The sequence below is a fragment of the Panicum virgatum genome, chromosome 9K, assembly GCF_016808335.1.
Source record: "Panicum virgatum strain AP13 chromosome 9K, P.virgatum_v5, whole genome shotgun sequence".
Classification (NCBI taxonomy): Eukaryota; Viridiplantae; Streptophyta; class Magnoliopsida; order Poales; family Poaceae; genus Panicum; species Panicum virgatum.
Genome location: NC_053144.1, coordinates 64257867 through 64277452, shown reverse-complemented (window position 1 = coordinate 64277452; position 19586 = coordinate 64257867). Strand labels below are relative to the sequence as shown.

At 52.9% G+C, this 19586-nt stretch overlaps 2 protein-coding genes across 2 annotated transcripts; one reads left to right on the top strand and one right to left on the bottom strand.

Annotated features, from left to right (window-relative positions):
• The first annotated feature begins 5999 nt into the window (after nt 1-5999).
• On the top strand, nt 6000-9005 carry LOC120646983 (zinc finger protein ENHYDROUS-like). Its single transcript, XM_039923557.1, has 4 exons — nt 6000-6393; nt 6528-6924; nt 7024-7256; nt 7873-9005. Exons 1-4 carry the CDS (start codon nt 6282-6284, stop codon nt 8754-8756), a joined length of 1626 nt encoding a protein of 541 aa, XP_039779491.1. The 5' UTR covers nt 6000-6281; the 3' UTR covers nt 8757-9005.
• A 5832-nt stretch (nt 9006-14837) lies between these two features.
• On the bottom strand, nt 14838-15401 carry LOC120648230 (transcription initiation factor TFIID subunit 4-like). Its single transcript, XM_039924964.1, has one exon. The coding sequence runs from the start codon at nt 15399-15401 to the stop codon at nt 14838-14840; it is 564 nt and encodes a 187-aa protein (XP_039780898.1).
• Nucleotides 15402-19586: the final 4185 nt, after the last annotated feature.

Genomic DNA, 19586 nt, shown 5'->3' with positions numbered 1-19586 from the left:
GGAGTCGTGGGACGGTGGATTTGATGATACGGCCAAACGGGCTTCGGGCCTGGTTTTTGGCAGGGACATAATATTTTTGGGCCTAATTTTTGCTCCGATATATTTCTGTTGGGCTTCAAATTTGCGTACAAAATGAGCTGCTTACTGGCCCATTTGAACGACTGGAAAATAGTATATCTGGAAAAGCTAAAATAATTTATAATTTAACGGCGGGAATACATGTTATGGCTCGTACTGATGTTGCATAGTTTTCTTTGTATCTAAAATATTTTTTCTGTTTGAAATCAAATGGCTTATTTCGTTCGTTAGACCAAGTCTTTTCTCTATCAATTACTTTATTGATCCGTTATTTTTCTGACACGGCACTATCAATGTCTTTATATTTTTTGGAGGTTATTTTGGACAGTGTAATATCACAACAAATTGAAATATATGCCTTGTAGAAAAGATGGTGAGAGTGTTTTGCCAAAAAAAAAAAGAAAAGAAGACGGAGAGTAGCACAAAGATGCCCCGGTGATTGCCGCAAATATTAAGGCCGCGCGCATGCGTGATCCCTCTTCTCCTGCCAATATTTGAGGAGGGGGTTGCCGGAGTTTCCTGTGGTCTCCGGGTTTAGAAATGGGAGGGAGGGTTGGTAGGGAGGGGGGCCCGGCGGCTATGGTGAGTGCACGCACGTCACTAAAATCTGAAGGAACTAAAATGGTATACTACTAAGTTGGAATGTTTCGGACCGGTCCGCGTTGCACCTTATCGTACGTTCTTTGGGCACGAGTAGAATCGGTGTACGATCGCAAAGCCGTCTTCAATCATGCAGATCAGTACATGCACCACCACAGCCACCACCAGCGCCGTACGTACAGTATAGCTGAACGACGACCTCCGATACGGGCGGCCAACAAGCTGTTAACTCCGGCTGCCGGTACCACCGGCGCGGCTGCGACCGGGTAGGAATCCGACACACGCACCACCACCATTCCACCTGGTGGCCCGTGGCCGCCCTTGCTGCCCTCCGGCCGGGCCGCTTCATAACTCCCCGGCCCCGATAAAAGCTGCACGCTTCCTTGTCCAGCGCGAAACCTCATCAATGTGCATGCGCGCACCCCCCGCCCTGGCTGGCTCCCTGGACCACCTCGCCGGCACGCGGCGGCAGAAGCGGCAGGCCGAAGCAGCGACGGCTCTCCAATCACCTCGCCGGCGAGTTCAATGCTACCCCGTCCCCGCTCCCGCGCCATAGGCCCGTGGCACGGTGGTCCGAGACCCCGTGCGGGAGCCAGCGATCCCGACGCCGACGCGAGCGACTCTTTCCGAGCAGCTGCAGACGGGCGGCAGGCTACACAGCCTACACTACAGGGCGCCCCGGCGGGGGCGGAGGCGGCAGCGCGCAGAAGCATCTGATGATTGGTGACAACCCAGACAGCAAATTCTGATGTGGTGACAACCCACGGCGCCCACCACACCACACAGCGCAGAAACATCTGATGTGGTGACAACCCAAGCGCCACCACACCCCACGGCGCGTGCGCACGTGCTGTACACCAGAAGCTCAGACAGTTGCTCATCTCACACGGACACTCTTTGGTCTCGGCGTTCCGGGCGGATCTCCTGCTCGCGCGGACTGTATCAACGGTCGGACGGCCACTAGTGACGTACTACTAGTAGTATAGCTCCGTACTCCAGACCGTGTCCAGTGTAACCGTGCAAAGCATTGGTACAAGGCGAGCCCGCTGGGACGGAACGGACTGGTCTGCCGCCCGTGACAAGGTGCCCACCACCATTCGTCCAGGGCGGCAAGTTTGCCAAGAACGGCGCGCGCCGAGAAGGCCCGGCAAATCGGCGAGTGAGACCAACACAATCAGAGTGTCTTTCCGGATACGAGTGTTTTCGGGTCAAGTTTTGCAGTAGGTGAGGTGGGGGGGGGGGGGGCTATCACTTTGTCACTGATCCTGAACAGTGATGGGCGAGGTGGAGTTAATCCAGTTGGTGGACCTGGACCCCCAAGTTATTCCGGAATAGCATCGTGGACTCGGCTCTCCGCGAGCTCCTGCCCTCCAGGCTCCAGCTGAAGCTTTTCTCTAAGAACGGAAACGTGGGAAAGAACCCACGAAAGGCTTTCAGGTACGACCCATCAATTTTGATGGACAACAGCAAGCATGGGCGTGGCAGACTGCAAGAACACCGAGGCCGCGCGAGGTGTTAGCTGAAACGGGAAGGGCGCCTTTGACACCTGACATGATTACGAAAGCTAACCGCACCAAAAAGAAAAAGAAAAAAAAAGTTACCAGAAGCATCATTACGGTTAACCAAACATGGCGATCAGATCAATTGTTATGTGTGCACGTTTACAAGTTACCAGCCGACAAGCGCACGGAAGCATCTAATGCAACAGTGATGCGGCGCGACGATGCCTGTAATATGGACACGCTGGCGTACGCTCGCACCAGTTGGTCAAAGCAAAACTGCATGCCGAAATTGACTGCATGGGGTGCATGAGCAACCACAACCGTGACCATGTGTTTGACACCTACGACTACTAGTTGGACTCAAGAAGAATCGTGCCAAAAAGAAAAGCCCTGTCCCGGCCAGTCCATGGCTCGACGCATCTCGGCCGTCGGATCCAGGCACCGGAACCCTGGCCGTGAAGGGACACGAGAAATTTCCCAATATGTTCGTCGAAAAAAAAAGAATTTTCCAAGATAATAAGGTCCATCAGCCGGTGCCCCGGTACTAACTACTAGTTAAAAATTTCAGGCTACAGAGTGATGGGCCGAAAAGGCTACAACCGGAGCTACCACCTGGCCTGGTTCCGGTAGCATGAGTAGCACGCGCAATTCCCGAGAAAAGAATCTTTAATGCATGGAGTACTAAACGAAGTTTATTTGTAAAACCTTTTCACGGATGGGTGTAACTTTTCGAGACGAATCTAATGACAGTAATTAATCGATGATTGGCTACATTAATACTACAGTAACCAACCTCTAATCGTGCGGTCAAAGGCCTCATTAGGTTCGTCTCGCGAAGTAGCGCAGAGCTGTGGAGTTAGTTTTACCAATTGACTTTATTTAGTATCCCTAATTATTGATCAAAATTTTTGTGCTACTTGTGGTAGAGCAAACCAAACAGTGCCTTGTTTCCGCACTACGAGTACGTGATTTACGTAACACTCATGTGCGACGAGCACTTGCCAAGATTCACCCCACCGCTCTCTTTAATTAATTGAACGCCGCGCATCGCTGAACAAACTCGGAATCCACCCTGTCCTCGATAAACAAACACGCTGGCCAAATCAAACGCTTAAAATAAGAAGACGCTGACAAAAGAGCCGGTTCGCAATCACACCAGCAAACGAAAAAAAGGCAAACTCTTCCCCCGAACTCCGCGATACCACCAGGTGGGCCAGGCCGTCCCCGAGGTCCCACCGCCCATCGTCGCCGGCGATCAGCGGCGGCGCTCTGACGGAGCCACGGAGGGAGGGGGCAGACAGCAACAGGTTAAAGATAAGGGCCGGGGTTATGATAAGCTAACCGGCCTGCCTGCCCCCAACAACACTCTCCCGGAGGGGTTAAAGTGAGCTAAACTGGATAGAGAAATCCAGCTGGAAGGATCGGACGAAAAAAAAAGAAGGTGTGATGATGCGACGCCCCGGGCCGGGAGGAGCGAACCCAACCCATGCGTATCTGCCTCCTCCTCCACCGTACCGTGTCATCTCAGTCAGCTTCGCGGCGTGGCAGGGTGCCTCAGGGGCGGTGCGTTTTTCAAATGCTATGCGAGCTAGGCTTTGGCCGCTCGGATTATAAAAACAACGGACGTGTTGGGTTCGATTTTGTTCTTTTCCTCAAGCTGCGAGAGCGACTGACCGAGCTGCGGTTTGCGAAGACGCCATCGTGGTTGATTGCAGTCACCTGCCACACTAGGCGAGCGGTGCTGTTTTTTTTCCTATTCTTTTGATTTTCTTTAAGATGCAATCATGCAAAGAGACTTCATCACTGTAAGGCCCTACTTGATGTCCATTCCAGAACGTGGACTTTCACCACACTATAGAAGTACGAACCTAATCTTTATCTTGTTGCCGGCCGCGGACTGCAAAAGGACCAAAATAAGCACTGTATATATAATAGACCATTGACTTTTTTTTTAAAAAAAATAAAATGTTGACATATGAAAGCACCAATCTACAGCTTTTAACAATTCAGTTTTTCAGTGCAGCTTAAAAACCTGATTGGATACTTGGATCCGATCAGGGCCTTAACTTGAACGGGATAATTCTGTTTTGATTTTTTTACGTTTCTGGCCGTGCAGTTTTAAACGGGGAACTTCATTTTGGGCAACGTGCATGGTCCGCATCAAATATTTTTGGACCTGGAGTCAAGATGGTCATATACGGCTTGGGCCTTTGTTGGAAGCAACCGTCCACATGGTATCTGCAAAAAGTGTGAGGCCGTATGACAATGAGAAAAAGATCTGAGATAAGCTTTTTCAGTACAACACAAAAGGTTTTAGCTTTCACAGGTCGACTTTTCTGCTTTGCTCTTTGCTCTTTTATTTATATCACACCGGCGATGGCGTAGAAATATGGAACTGAAGCACGGTCCCGGTGTAATTTCTTCCAAAAAAAAAACAGGGGTCAACCAGCCAACCAAGCAGTTCAACGCCGTGGAAGTAAGATGCCATTTCCCAGCGACCCCCTTTGATGACACTATGGCAGCCCGGCCAAAACCAAAACTCGTGGAAACGAGACAAAACAACCGTCCTTTATGGATGGCGACGCCCAGGAACCTATCTTGCGTCTTGCGTCTACACGTCCACTAGCTAGCCCTCTCCGTCTCTCGGATACAGGATACTGATGTACCCGGCGGCGGCGCCCCCAGCAGGCTCTGGTTATCCTCGTCCACACTGTTCGGCTGGTGCACCAGCCTCCAGTCTATAGTATTTCTTTCTCACATCGTTCCAACATTAGTCTCCAGCCACCAGCCAGGTAATAGTGTTTTTCTCTCATACCACTCTAGCTACAGCCTCCAGCTCCGGCCTGCCGAATGCAGTGATCATCATCTGACCGACGCACGTCCTCGGTCCTCCTACTCTATCTTGGAGGTCGATGCACTAGTCTTTCGTTCATTATAACGCAGACCTTGCCGCATTAGTACGAAAACGCAGTAACTGAATGTAACGCCGATTTGAAAAAAAAAAGAAAGATGCACCAAACCTAAACCAAATTCAAACGTGTTGTCAAGTTCGGACTTCGGAGTATGAATCACATGTGTGGCAATAAGACGGTCGTATCATGCCCTTTCACCAAATCGCACATGGACGCGAGGAGGGGCAAGTTGCTTTACGAGCTGACGGTACCTCAGGTTCCAGCACAAGCACCAGAATTCCATTACAAGCAACGCAATCAAAGCTGAGGCCGTGTTTAGTTGGAACGCAAATTTTTTTTGGCATGAAATATTGCTAATTTGAAGTACTAAATGAAATCTATTTACAAATTTTTTTGCACAGATAGGTTGCAAATCGCGAGACGAATCTAATAATGCTAATTAATCTATAATTAATTTATAATTAGTAGATGATTATTATAGCACCACTGTTGCAAATCATGGATTATGTAGGCTCATTAGATTCGTCTCGCGATTTACAGCCTATCCATGCAAAAAATTTTATAAATAAATTTCATTTAGTACTCCATACATGTGTCTAAATATTCGTTATGATTTTTTTTTGTGTTTACGGGTTTTAAAGGTTGTGATCTGTTTGGATCACTCCCTGCAAACAGTGCTCGCCCCCACCCTTTTCCGCCTGCGCAGGAAAACCCCCAAGAATATTAGCCCCCGCACTACACGACAAGGCCCCTGCCGGGCTGGGCGCCCCGCTTGACTCCACTAGCGGAGATGCCCATCCCGTCCGCCGCCTGCGGACACGTGTACGGCGCCGATCGCTACACGTCGCCCCTCACCGCCCCGGTGTGCTCACCTTCCCCCACTTAATGCCACTGCCCTCTCTTGGCTTTCCCCTCCCTTATCCCCCGTCTTTTTTATCCGCTTCTGCGGCTGCTCCCACCCTTCCCCTTCTCTCTTTCGCTCGCTCTCGTCAGACGCCGCTGTCCCTAGCTTGCTTCCATCACAAGCACTCGGGCGGAGCGAACCAGCCGGCGACGACCGGTGGTTGCCGCCGCGGCCATCGCCGCCACCCCGCGCCTTTTATGCTCGCGGCTGCTCGGTTCGTGGGCTCCGGTAGTGCGCTGCGATCCTCTCGGCCACGGACCTTTCTGCGGGAGCGAAGATTCCGGTATGGAGGTGGAGGCGACGCCCACGGCGGCCGTGTCGTCTTCCGGCGGGGCCGCGCAGCTGCCGCCGCCCGGCCCGCCCGCCAAGAAGAAGCGTGCCCTCCCCGGCATGCCAGGTGAGTGATCTTTTCTATTCTGTTTAGTCGTCGTCTAGTGGTCCGAGGTGCGTGCCGGGTGTAGCTCTTTGTCGTGATCGATGGCGACGGCGACGGGGCTGATGGTGGCGCCGGTGGCGCCGGTGGTGGTGCAGATCCTGACGCGGAGGTGATCGCGCTGTCGCCCAAGACGCTGCTGGCGACGAACCGGTTCGTGTGCGAGATCTGCAACAAGGGGTTCCAGCGGGACCAGAACCTGCAGCTCCACCGCCGGGGCCACAACCTACCGTGGAAGCTCCGGCAGCGGAGCGGCAAGGAGCCCCGGAAGCGGGTGTACGTGTGCCCGGAACCCAGCTGCGTTCACCACGACCCGTCGCGCGCGCTCGGCGACCTCACCGGCATCAAGAAGCACTTCTGCCGCAAGCACGGCGAGAAGAAGTGGAAGTGCGACAAGTGCTCCAAGAAGTACGCCGTGCAGTCGGACTGGAAGGCGCACGTCAAGACCTGCGGCTCCCGGGAGTACCGCTGCGACTGCGGCACCCTCTTCTCCAGGTCCGTCCGCCGGGGCGGCCACACCTCCCTCCTCATCAATTGGCAATTGCTCCTCCACCCACCAATTCCGTTGACTGACTCGCCGTGCGCCCGATGCAGGAGGGACAGCTTCATCACTCACCGCGCCTTCTGCGACGCGCTCGCCGAGGAGAGCGCCAAGGCGCGCGCGGAGGCGCCTCCCGCCGAGGACGACGGGGGCTCGGCTGCCGCCGTCGGTCCGCCACCGGCCGCCCCGCCAACTCAGGCGCCAGTACCTGCCGCGCCGGGGCCGCTGAGGCAGCAACCGCCCCCGCCGCCGCCTGCTCCTCCTCACCGTGCGGACCAACGTAATGGTCAGTCCACTTCTATGCTTGTCACCATGAGTAGCTGTGTGCTTGTCTTATTGTGGTCAAATTCGATAGTCCTTGTAGCAAGATGTACACCTTCAATGCATGCTTGGGTTGGCGGGTGGAAATAGGAGAAGGTTTCTCTCAGGCCTAGCTGCAACCACTAGAGGGGCCTCATGGTTTTTGTCAGGATCTAGGAGGGCTACAAAAAAATGCACCCTTGTCCCAGAGCCAGGGTGAAGGGCTGCGTTCTTGCACGCGTCCCCGAACTCGATCACACCATTTCTCACATGCTGCCGCCATGACTACTTCACACGAGGGAGATGGCGGCGATTAAAATCTCGGGGCTGGATTGTTCTTGGTTTCTGTCTGGGATCATGCAAAGGTGCTTCTGATTACGACATCCACCGCGGCTTTTCTGAACTTCTCAGAACATTGAATCAGATGATAAAAAAGTGCGCCCACGAACACATGGGAAAGATCCCATCATGGCGCTCGCTGCTTTCTGCATCTGTCTTTATTGCTCGGGCTTTTAGCGCTTTACTACAATTTACAGTAATCAATCCGGTCTGAATCTAGTCCTTGCTCGTGATTTGCTAATGCTTTGTTGCAATGCATGCAGAGCCGGAGACCAAGGCGCCTGAGCCCACTCAGTTTGCGCCGCCGCTGCCCTCTCCGGCGGCGGCGGTGCCGGTGCTTTCGCATAATTCGGTCACAGCTGCGAATGTCAGCGCCAGCAGCAGCAGCAGCGTCGCGGGGACATCGCAGGGCCTGATCGGCGGCATGTTCGCACCGTCGTCGATGGCCCCAGCGCCGCATTTCCCGGACCTCGGCGGCGGGGTCGGCCGCCCAGAGCGCGCGATGCCTGGCAAGCCCCCATCACTGTGCCTCGCCACGGACGCGTCGTCCTCGATCTTCTCGGCACCAGTAGCCGCTGACCGGCAACAATTCGCGCCACCCCCGCCGCCTTCCCCGTCGCCGCACATGTCCGCCACCGCGCTGCTCCAGAAGGCCGCGCAGATGGGCGCTACGTCGTCAACCTCCTCGTTCCTCCGAGGGCTGGGCCTCGACGCATCCTCGTCATCGCCGGGGGCCTCGTCGTCCGGCCAGCAGCACTACCACGACGCCATGCAAGTGTCGCTCGCGGAGACGTCGCTGCAGCAATGGCCCCCGCGGCTGGAACAGGAGCCGGCGCCGGTGCTGTCGGCCGGGCTCGGCCTCAGCCTGCCGTACGACTCCACCGGCGCGCCGGTGTGCCTGCCGGAGCTCATGATGGGCCAGACGTCGCTGTTCGGCGGCAAGCCGGCTACCCTGGACTTCCTGGGGCTAGGGGTGAGCCCGACCGGCGCGTCGGCAAGCAGAGGGCTCCCCGCGTTCATGCAGCCCATCGGCGGCGCCGTCGAGATAGCCGGTACCGGCGCCGGCGCCGCCGAGACGTTCGTCGCCGGCCGTGGCCCGCAGGCGACGCCGTGGGAGAGGAATCCGAGCACCTCGCCCATCCTGTAGCAACACTAGCTAGCAGGTAGTGAACCACTGAACCCCAACCCCCAAGCGCTGTGATTTTGGGCAAAAGGATGGAAGGATTGTCGGAGGAAACAAACAGTAGACGCCAGGTTCGATTAGCAGCTAGAGTTTCCCGCTGTCTGTTCTCGCTGTTCTTTTGTTTTTTTAGATTTGGGAGCATGTTACAGCAAGTAAGCTGAAAGGATCATATCAGTTCTTTCTGTTGTGTTCTCGGCTCTCGCCCTTGTCGCACGCCCTTGTCTCTTTCCGATTGCTTCCATGCGCGTGTCGTCTAGCTGATCGCTGCCTCCTCGGCATTAATCGCGGCGCTGGGGGCAACGCAAAGGTTGATCGCGAAATTAAATGGGAATTGGTGCCGCCTGGGACACGATTCCGCAGCACGTGATGATGAACATTCAGGCCGTGTTCCCCTGAATGGTTTAAGCGTCCGTGTCATTAGGCTGACGCCGTTCCTCACGGCACTGTGTTCTTCTCCTCACTGTATCAATGCCGGCTCTGTGGCGCCAGGTACATGCATGTGTCACCGGTATCTGCTTTTAATAGGTTATCACACCTCCATGTAGGTGTAGCAGTGTATTCTTTCGCGGTGGTTGGCTCCATGACTCGTCGACCGCTGACCGCTTATTGTTTAGGCCTCCAGATTCTGATGATTATTGCAGCATCCTTACTCATCAACAATTTCTTTAGTACTCGTTTGTACTACCAGCCAGGGAATACCTTACCAACGGTAAGGTATTTATCAGTGGAGCCCGGTAGCGATAATCAATACAGATTATCGTTGATATTGGCTTCGATTATCATGATAATCGCGACTATCGCTAAAATCGGCTTCGATTATGAGTCGATAATCGTTGATTATCGAACGATAATGCAATCCCTGCTACCAGCAGCTTGACTGGCGGTTCACTTCTTTCCGAACAACTGATAGGAGAATCCATTTGGCAGACAGCAGACGTATGAACATTTGGTAAGACTGCTTGACATGTCTCGGTCCGAAGCAACAACCGCGGCAATGTAGAGAGACATCAGGGACGAACAACTCTACAGTCTACAGGGACAGGTCGTTGCTCAGATCACAGACCAATTAGTGGTTGAAACAGAAACATCTGCGAAAGGCAGCGAAGCACGCGTCGTTCCTGTCAACTGTCATGAAATGACGAGGTTGTATCGCAATCTGGGAAGGATGTGCAAGCAAACGGAGGGAACGGGCGAAGGTGTGTCCGTGTGTGTGGATCATCGACAGAAAATGATGGGGGCACATCGTGCTCGTACGACTGCCTTTGTGCTGTGCTCATGGACTTCGTGTGCTCTCGTGTCGTCGTGCCCGTTTGGAATCTTTGAACTGGCTGACTAGGGGCCGTTTAGTTCCCAAAAATTTTCACCTCACCTTTAAACACATGTATGAAGCACTAAATATAATTAAATAACAAAACTAATTACACAGTTTGGATGTACATGACGAGACGAATCTTTTAAGCCTAATTAGTGCATGATTAGCCATAAGTGCTACAGTAACCCACATGTGCTAATGACGCGGTCAAATGCCTCAAAAGATTCGTCTCGTGGTTTCAAGTGAGTTCTGAAATTAGTTTTTTAATTAGTACCTGAAAATCCCTCCGAACATCTGTTGGACGGAACATGGTTCATGGATGCCTTCTGAAATGGCAGGCCACAGCTCTTTCGACCGCCACAGTAGTCAGCATCTCGTTGGATTGCTTTCAACTCGTGTGTGCGCCGGCCTGAGACGCGCAGACTTTTCGCGTGCGCTCGAGTGCGCCGCATGTGCGTGGCAGCTGGTCGCTGTGCCTGTACTTGGTTGGCGTTCTCTGATCGGCCGCAAACTTTGAATCCCGGCGGTGGGTGGCTGAAGAGGCGCGACTCCGATCCGTTGCATCGCGCGTTTGCTCGATCTGGCTTGTGGTTATGCCGTGGAAGGGAACATTTGTCCGCGGGAGCTAACATCACTGGTCTGGTATTTGCGGCATTTCTGCCCAGCAGGAGCAGGTGCACTCACAGCAACTTATTGGGATCATAATGGTCCTGTTTGGTTCTCTAAGTACTAGAAAACTTTGACCGCTAATTACAGTGTTAAATAAAGTCAGTTTACAAAACTAACTACGAAACCCTTACGCTAAGAACTCTCAAGAATTTAATGAGACCTTGGGCCGCGTGATTAGAGAACGATTATTGTAGCATCACTGTAGTCAATCATCAATTAATTACCGTCATTAGATTCGTCGCAAAAAGTTATACCCATCCTCATAAAGGTTTAGCAAATAGACTTCATTTAGCACTCCATGCATATGAGATTTTTTTTCTCGGCTTATGTGCACTAGGAATGCTAGCTTGAACCAAACAAGGCCAATGACAGGAGTATTTTTCGGTGTAAGCACTGAAGAAGATACTTTTTTGAGTAAAATGCGCTGGCGGCTCTTAAACTTGGCAGGGGGTGTCATCCAGGTCCCCAACCTCTCAAAATGCGCATCTGGATCCCCAAACTTGTTAGTTGGTTCACGTTTGGTCCAAATCACTATTACTCTTGTTAAACCACCAACGTGTCAACCTAACTGGACGCTGACGTGGACCTAACTTGTGGGGCCCACATGTCAGATCCGTCCTCCTCCTTCCTTTGCCTTCCTCCCCCCGTGCGGTGCAGCGGCGACGGCGGCCTACCACGCCGCGGCGGCACGGCTGTGGTGTAGCAAACCAAAAATTAGCCAAGATAAATCACGCGCTAAAAATAATTTTCAAAATTATTTCCATCATTGAGCTCAAATCATTTCTAAACCCCTTCTCGTCCGAGCTCCTAATCTCCCGAAATCCTTTCCGGCGATTCGCCGCCCTGACATCCGCACCAATCACCGTCTCATCTCTCTGTTCTCCTCGTTCCACGTGCGTCGCGTACCGCCGAGGCCGTCGCATGATCACGACCGTCGCCGCGAATCCCGCCGGCGCCCCCTTTTCTTTCTCTTTTCTCTTTTCTCCTTTTCTTTTTCCCTTCTCCTTTCCTTTATCCTTCTCTCCTTCTTCCCTATGTTCCCTGCCCCCGCGCGCACGCATGCCCCTGCTCCCACGTGAACCACGCGCCCCGGACGCTCGCCGCGCCGCCCGTCGTCAAGTACAGCGCCGCCTCCCCCGCTTGCGCCTGCCCAAGCCGTCCCGTCACCCTGTGCCGCCTTGCCGCTCGCGCCGCCGCTCCGCGACGCCACGCCAACTCCGAGCACCATTATTGGCCGCCCGAGATGCTCGCCGGCCGGCCACCACTGCCCCCTCCCCTCCACCGCCTTCCAGCGCCTATAAATAGGCCCTCATGCAGCTCCTCGCCACCATCGAACTCGCCGAACTATCCAGCCACGCCGCCCATCCTCCCCGTCGCTCCAATTTCGTTTTCCACTGTTTTCGTACATAGGACAGACTACCCATCGATCTCCTTCGTCGAGCCGTCTTGGTTCGATTCCTTCCAGGGTAAGCAGCTCCACGCCCTCCTCTACCATCCCCAATACGTGGTCTTCACTCTCCCTGCCACCAATGAGCTCCCCACGAGCTGCAGGACGCCGTAGTCATGGCCGCCGCGGCCGCCGAAGCCAACCCTCGTTTCCCATGCCCGGAGTCACCAAAGTCGAATCCCCTCTCCCTCCTCTCTCTCCAGCGGCGGAGCCAGGATCCAGAGCTAGGGGGCTCTCCTTTACTTCTCCCTCCTCCCTTCTCTCATTCCTTCTTCCTCCTCAAAATTTTGTCCTTCCTTCTTCTTCATCCACAAAATTTGTAGGGGGGCTTCCATGGAAGCCAAGGTGGTAGGGGGGCTTGAGCACCCCTGCACCCCCTGGCTCCGCCATTGTCTCTCTCCCCATGCCCTCGGATTCGAGGACGGAGGTCGGGAGCACCATTCCGGCCGAGCTCCGTGAGCTCGTGCTCCCAGCCATGGAGGCGCTGAGGGAAGGGGACGACTAGGACGTCCCTGTCCCCGTGACCCCCTCCCTCCTTCAGTTGCATCTTTTGTTTTTAACGCAGCCCACAAATGAACGAGTCCACCAGCCCATCCCGCAAATGAACATGCAGCCCACCAGCTAACCACGTACAGCTCCCTTTCATTTGTGTTAATCTATTTTCGGAATTAATCAAAGCCCTATACTGTAACCACAATATCTCATGCATACAGACTCCAATTTCAATGATTCTTCTTTCTAAATTCCTATAAAATCATATACTATACATTCATCCTATTTTCATCTCTCCTTGAACCCCGGTTTAGACTAAACCCCTCGTTAGCCTATCATTTCATGCGCAAAAAATCCTCCAATTATCCTGAAACTCAACCATACCATTTCCAACATTATTTTAGCCATGCCATTAGAAAATCTCCCATAAAATATTCTTCCTATCTTTATATCTAAAATTCTTCTGATTCGAGCTCAACGGTAAAACATGCAATTCTTTTTATTTATTGTGTGTTTGTTTGTGTGCGCCGTAGATACCGGAGTGAACGAGGGAGAAACCGTCGACGAGTTTGCCGAGTAGTACCGCGAGCCGGAGCCCGAAGAACCGTACCGCGAGCAGAAACTCCCGGAAGGCTTTGAAGATGGCAAGTTCAATCTCATCTTTGGATTGCATATTTGGACCTAGTTTTATAAACACAATCTAATGGCTTGTTTTACAAATTGCATATGCTTTTATTGCTGAAAACATGGTTGGATAGCCACCACTTGATTTGTTATAACCATTCCTTGACCACACAGATTAATGTCTAAATATGATTTATTCTATTTGGATGTTAATCGCTGCTATAATGCTTAGGACCTTGCGTTTAAATTACGACACAACAAACGTGGTTCAATTGGTTTTATAAAAGGAAAATGTGTGAGTGTGTGAGAAGGGAAAACGTGAAATTTTTGGAAACTAAAGAAAAGGATGTTCAGATGGGATTGATGAATGGCATTCCCTGGGTGGATTGTCATCTGTTGGAGGCTCGTACCGTTGTGGTAGAGCAAGAAGGTTGGGAGATATCATCCTGTCACAACTAAGGACCAAGTTGATGTGTCATCTTGCCTAACCCAACAATCATGCAAACCACTCGACTATTATGTGTGGCAACGGCTTAGCATAAACTCCACTAGTTAGTCTGATAGCCATCAGGAGAGCTGAGAGCAACAGGTGATCTAGGAGAAGGGATAAAGTCGTGGTGACTTATGCCTCGGCTAAACCTCAGTGAAAGGTCAATGACCCCTTGGTGGAGTCCGTGTTGCCTAGTCAGGTCTAACTAAGGTGGGTAATGGCTTTGTTGGGATCTGCACCGACACTAAGGTGATCGTGCTGTGGTATCCCGCTTGTGGGTAAAGTTACACACTTCTGCAGAGTTTAAAACCTATTCGAATAGCCGTGCCCACGGTACTGGGCGAGTTACGGTTTGGTCACACAACTAGCACTTCTTCTGGGATTGGGTTGGGTTGGCGTGAGTGTTTTGGGAAGAGTGTCCGGCAGTTATGCCATGAGCTACTGCGGATGAGGAGCCCATTAGCATTAAAACTTAGATCCTTTGTGTAGGATCAACCCCGCTTACTACTCGGTTAGTAAAGAATCGCCTTGAGAAAATCCTTTTTAAAAATAAATCCTTGCATGTGTAAAATCTAGCTTTACTGCAAATGAACCTCAGCCTTATCCTTGAATTATCCTGTGCATATCTGTGTTATCCCCCTCCGTGGATGGGGTTGGACTTGTTGAGTACTTTTGTACTCACCCGATACATATTTGTGGTTTTTCTTCAGAAGAGGATCCCGACTTCATTGAAGATGTTGAGTAGGTGATCGTCCTGCACCCAACCTTGCCTGTGGTTCGGGGTCTCCACGGGAAGCTACTAATGGCGCAAGACTCTGATGCTATCTTAGATTTCGTTGACATTTTAGTATGGCTTGTAGTACTTATGTTGTCCCTCGTGATAGTGGCGCTTCAGTGCCCACTACCTCGACGGTTTGTATGGTAATGAACCATCTGATGTAATAAATATGTTATCAGCCTCTTGGGACTGATATTTGTATTACATTTCGTCTCTACTTATGTGGGGACGCTTCATGCGGTGGCGGTGGCGCCCTGCGAAGTACGCACGCAGCGGCTCCCGCTCGCAGCGTGGGGTGGAGCCGCGGTGGAGCTCGCTCCCGCTGTCCGGTGCGGAGCGGCGGTTTCTGCTCCAGGCGGCGCCGCCCATCGACCGCCGGCGAGGGCGAGGTGCAGAGAGAGCGCCCTGGCCGCACCGGCGGCCGTGGCCTGGCCATGAGGCGCCCGTGCGGTGCCCCTGGCCGTGCGGTGCCTCACGAAGGGGCGGCAGCCGGAGGGGGCGGCGTGAGGCGGTGGAGGCCGCCGTGCGGCGGCCGAGGCGGGGCCGGCCGGAGGAGGCGTGGCCCTCGGCTGCCGGGGCGGCGTAGCACCCCCGGCCCTGGCCACCGGCGTGGCGCGGCACCCTGCGCCCCGCCGCCTCCTGCTCGTGGGTGGAGCCGCGGCGTGGTAGGCCGCCGTCCCTGCAAGCCGCCGGCGTGGCCGCCGCCCCCACCCGGCCTCCGGCGCGCGGGCGGGGCTGTCAGCCGCCGGGGTGGCGCGGCACCCCGGCCCTAGCCACCGGCACGTGTTCGTGGCCATCGGCCACTGGCGCGGCGCGGCATTCCGCAGCCCTGGCCACCGCACCGAGGAAGGAAGAGGAGGGAGGATATAAATATGACAAGTGGGTCCCACATGTCACAGCGCCTAATCAGCTTGACATGCTGGTGGTTTAACAAGATTAATATTGATTTGGACTTCACGTGAACCAATTAACAAGTTTGAGGATCTCACGTGAACCAACTAACAAGTTTGGGGATGCAGATGTGCATTTTGGGAGTTCGGGGACCTAGATGACACCCGTTGCCAAGTTCAAGGGCCGGCGATGCATTTTACTCCTTTCTTTGCAAACCAGTAGTCGTAGGACTTTTTTTCCCTTTTTTTTGTTGACACATAATTTTTAAGAATAACATTTCATGCAATTAGAGAAAGGCATGGGAAGCAGAAGCGACCCATGGTGGTTGCCGGTTTGCGTGTACAAGTGCGGTATGGTGAGCGTGAGGTGGCTATGGCCCTGTTTAGTTCCCAAAAAGTTTTCTAGGGTTGCCGTCACATCGAATGTTCGGACACATGCATAGAGCATTAAATATAATTGACAAAAATAACTAATTACACAGTCTAATTGATTAACACGAAATGAATCTTTTAAGCCTAATTAGTATATAATTGGATATTTTTTTGACAAGTAACAACGAAATGTGCTACAATGCCAAATGAGCATGAAGAGGGTGGTGTGAGGACACATGCCGATGAAGCTTGTTTAATAGGGCCATGCTAATTAGCGGCCGCTCGCCACCAGGTCTCCGAGTGAGCGATTCCCGACAGCAGTGAACTTTGCACTTTTAATTTTTTAATACCATAGCTTTTAAAAAAAACATATGATGACTTATATATATAACTTTAACACATAACTTGTTGCTAACATTTTTCTAGACTATGAGTTTAGCATACTTCCAAAGCATATATAACTTATACGCGTAACTTATACATATAGCTTCTAAACAACATTCGATTTATACACAACTGTTTCCTCCCAACTTGTTACATATAGCTTTTGTTATAACTTGGATTAGAATTGTATTAGACAACTTACGTATATAGATTATGCACATAAAGGATCAACATGAGTACAAATGTTAAATGTTACTATAAAAAAACTATTGAATGGAAAAACAAAAAACAAAAGAAAAAAGATCAAGTACGAACCTGTGCTGCTGTGGGTGCGACGTGGGCGGCACGTGAACCCGGCGTCTGTCGCGCGCTAGCAAGTTTCGGGATGAGCGACTGCTAATTCGGCTTCGCGGTTCAATATCTCGCATCGTCGTAGCCTATCGCGGCACGACGTGACCGAAAGACTTGCACAAAGTAGATAAAGTTTCATCTGCGAACTGATCATAGATCAGTTGTTTTGGTCTCTTGTGGTGGAACCTATCCACACAGATTCAAGTCCTCGACTTGGCATGGGTGCTTGCACTTTTCTGTATTTATTTCAGAATTTTCCGGCGTTATGCGTTAAGTGGTAAGCGACGTTCCCATCGACAACGATGCGTCAATGGTGACTTCGGGAATCTCCAGATCTGCCGGTCCAGTCCTTCGGAGGTGCTCATAAGGATAGGGTTTGCGTACGTGTGTTCATAGGGGTGAGTGTGCGTGCGTGTTGTGAGCGTCTGCATTGTACTGCGTTATGCGTTAAGTGGTAAGCGACGTTCCCATCGACAACGAGACGCCAATGGTGACTTCGAGAATCTCCAGATCTACCGGTCCAGTCATTCGGAGGTGCTCATAAGAGTAGGGTTTGCGTACGTGTGTTCATAGGGGTGAGTGTGCGTGCGTGTTGTGAGCGTCTGCATTGTACTGTACTAAAAAAGTAGATAAAGTTTCATCCAGGTTACTTTTAGAAAAGTTCAAATATATAATGACGGATACAAACGGTGAATGCCATGGGAGATGACCGGAAGCGAGTAGGGAAATCCATGTACACCGGCATTAGAGAAGAGGGAGCTTACATGTTAGGCAGCCAAAGGAATCGAGCCAAAGCGAAGTATTGTCACTATTGGTAGGATAGTACAATAGTACTTTTGTCACCAACTAGAACTAATATTCTGGCCGTGTTTAGTTGGCGCTCCTGTAAACGCAAAATTTTTTTCGAGAGAATCTTGCCAATTTGAAGTATTAAATGAAGTCTATTTACAAATTTTTTTACACAGATGAGTTGTAAATCGCGAGACGAATCTAATGATGCTAATTAATTCATGATTAATCAATAATTAGCGGATGGTTACTGTAGCATCATTGTTGCAAATCGTAGATTAAGTAGGCTCATTAGATTCGTCTCGCGATTTACAACTCAACCATACAAAAAGTTTTGTAAATAGACTTCATTTAATACTTCAAATTAACAAGATATCTGTTCACTTTAATGTGTTTACGGTTTTTTGTGTTTACGGTGTGGGAACTAAACAGAGCCTCTATTATCAGCTCCAAGAGACCAAGAACACTCCAACGGCTGTCAATCTTGTCCTTAAGCGCGCCCTGCGGCGTGTGACGGGGACCGGGGGGTTCCATCAGCGTGCAGTGACCGTCGTCCCGGATTTCAGCGCGCGCTTTGGCCCGCTCCACCTCCGATCCACGCCCCGCCGCGCAGGCGCCGCCACGCGACGGGAGCGGGCGCGAAGTGTTCAGACCTCATCAGACTCGGCGGCGCCGCGCATCGTAACGTGGTCAGGCGCGTGGGTCACCATGCCGGGGCGTGCCCGTTCCAGACGTGCTCACAGGGAGAGCGGTCAGTGGCCGGGAGTCAGATTTTGTGGCCAGGCGCTGAATCCAGGACAGGGGGCACTCCCCACGCGCCCTTGTTTGGAGTTTTGGACACGGCGCGACAAGGATTGGCCAGGGTCCGGCGACTCGCGTGCCGCTGCACTGGTTGCTTGGTAGCCCCAGCGTCCAGGCCAGGCCCCTACACGACGGTCCCCGTCGCGTGTGGAGACGAACGAGCTCCCGGTTCAGTTCAGAGTTTCAGATCCGAGCTCCCGGTTTCCCGCTCCTAAGTCGGGGACACGGAGGACGGAGCGCGCGTAATCCGGCCGCGCTGACGGGAGGCTGCTGGAGTGTTGGGCGCTGGCGCACGCGCGCGCACGGCACGGCGCGGACAACCTCGCAGGCGCAGCTCCTCGACTCCGTCTGCGGCCGGGGCAGGCACCCTGCGGCGGTCACCGGAACGCGCGACGTCCCGGCGCGTCGCGGGCGCGTGCGCGCCCGGCGCACGGGGCGCTGGCAGAGCGCTCACATGCAGCCTGTGACGTACTAGTACTGGGACTGGGACTGGTCCGGTCAAACGCGTCAGCTCGAACGAAGTGAATGCCGTGGTGCCGTGCCCCACGGCGCGGCTGGCCCTGGTGGCCCCTGCCTGCGCGCGACGTCAAGTCGTCAAGTGGGAAGGGATCGATCGCGTCGAGCGAACGAGCAGGGGAACAGTGCGTGAGAGAGCCAGTGAATGCTGGAATCATGCAGCCGGCGGGGGCCCCACCCCGAGCCATGCCCACGTGCCGAAGTTATTGCCGTTCGTGCCCGTCTGCGGCCGGCGGCCGGCCGTACGTGCGCGTTGGTTGGACGTGCAGATGTTGCGTCTACACGGTGGCCGTGGGAGCATCGCATTCGCATGGACCTTGACGGACGGATACGTGCGGCGCTGCCGGCCGGCTACTGTGGCCTGGTCTTCCGTTCGGCGGGGGCGCTCCGGCGGCGTGCCGGATCAGGGCCGGCAACAGTGACCCGGCGATGGTGCAGCTTCCTGCACTATTTCGGTCGCGTGCTCATCGTGGAAACGGCAGCGTCCTACGGGGTATCCGATCGGACTGGAAGTTCCCCGCAGCGTAAGAATTTCGCCAGAAACGACTTCGGGTGAAAACGAGACGTTCCAGTGCGTGCCCAAGCGCAAGTGCGTCAACATAGCCACATAGGCTAGGCGTTGGCGGTACGACAGCAAACACGCTCGATATATAGATGTATTCTTTGCATATCTGCACCACCGGGCATCAGCATCAATCATCTGCGGTCCCTTCTGCTCGTGGTCTTTGGAGGAACGTAGTCTACTACTAGTACTAGACTACTAGTTGATGGCTTGGGACTTGCAGCTACAAACCTGACCTCCAGGTGCGTTGACCTCGCAGATGCTAGAAGGGCTTGCTCAATTATCAGATATAAATACTATAACCAATGGCTTATTCA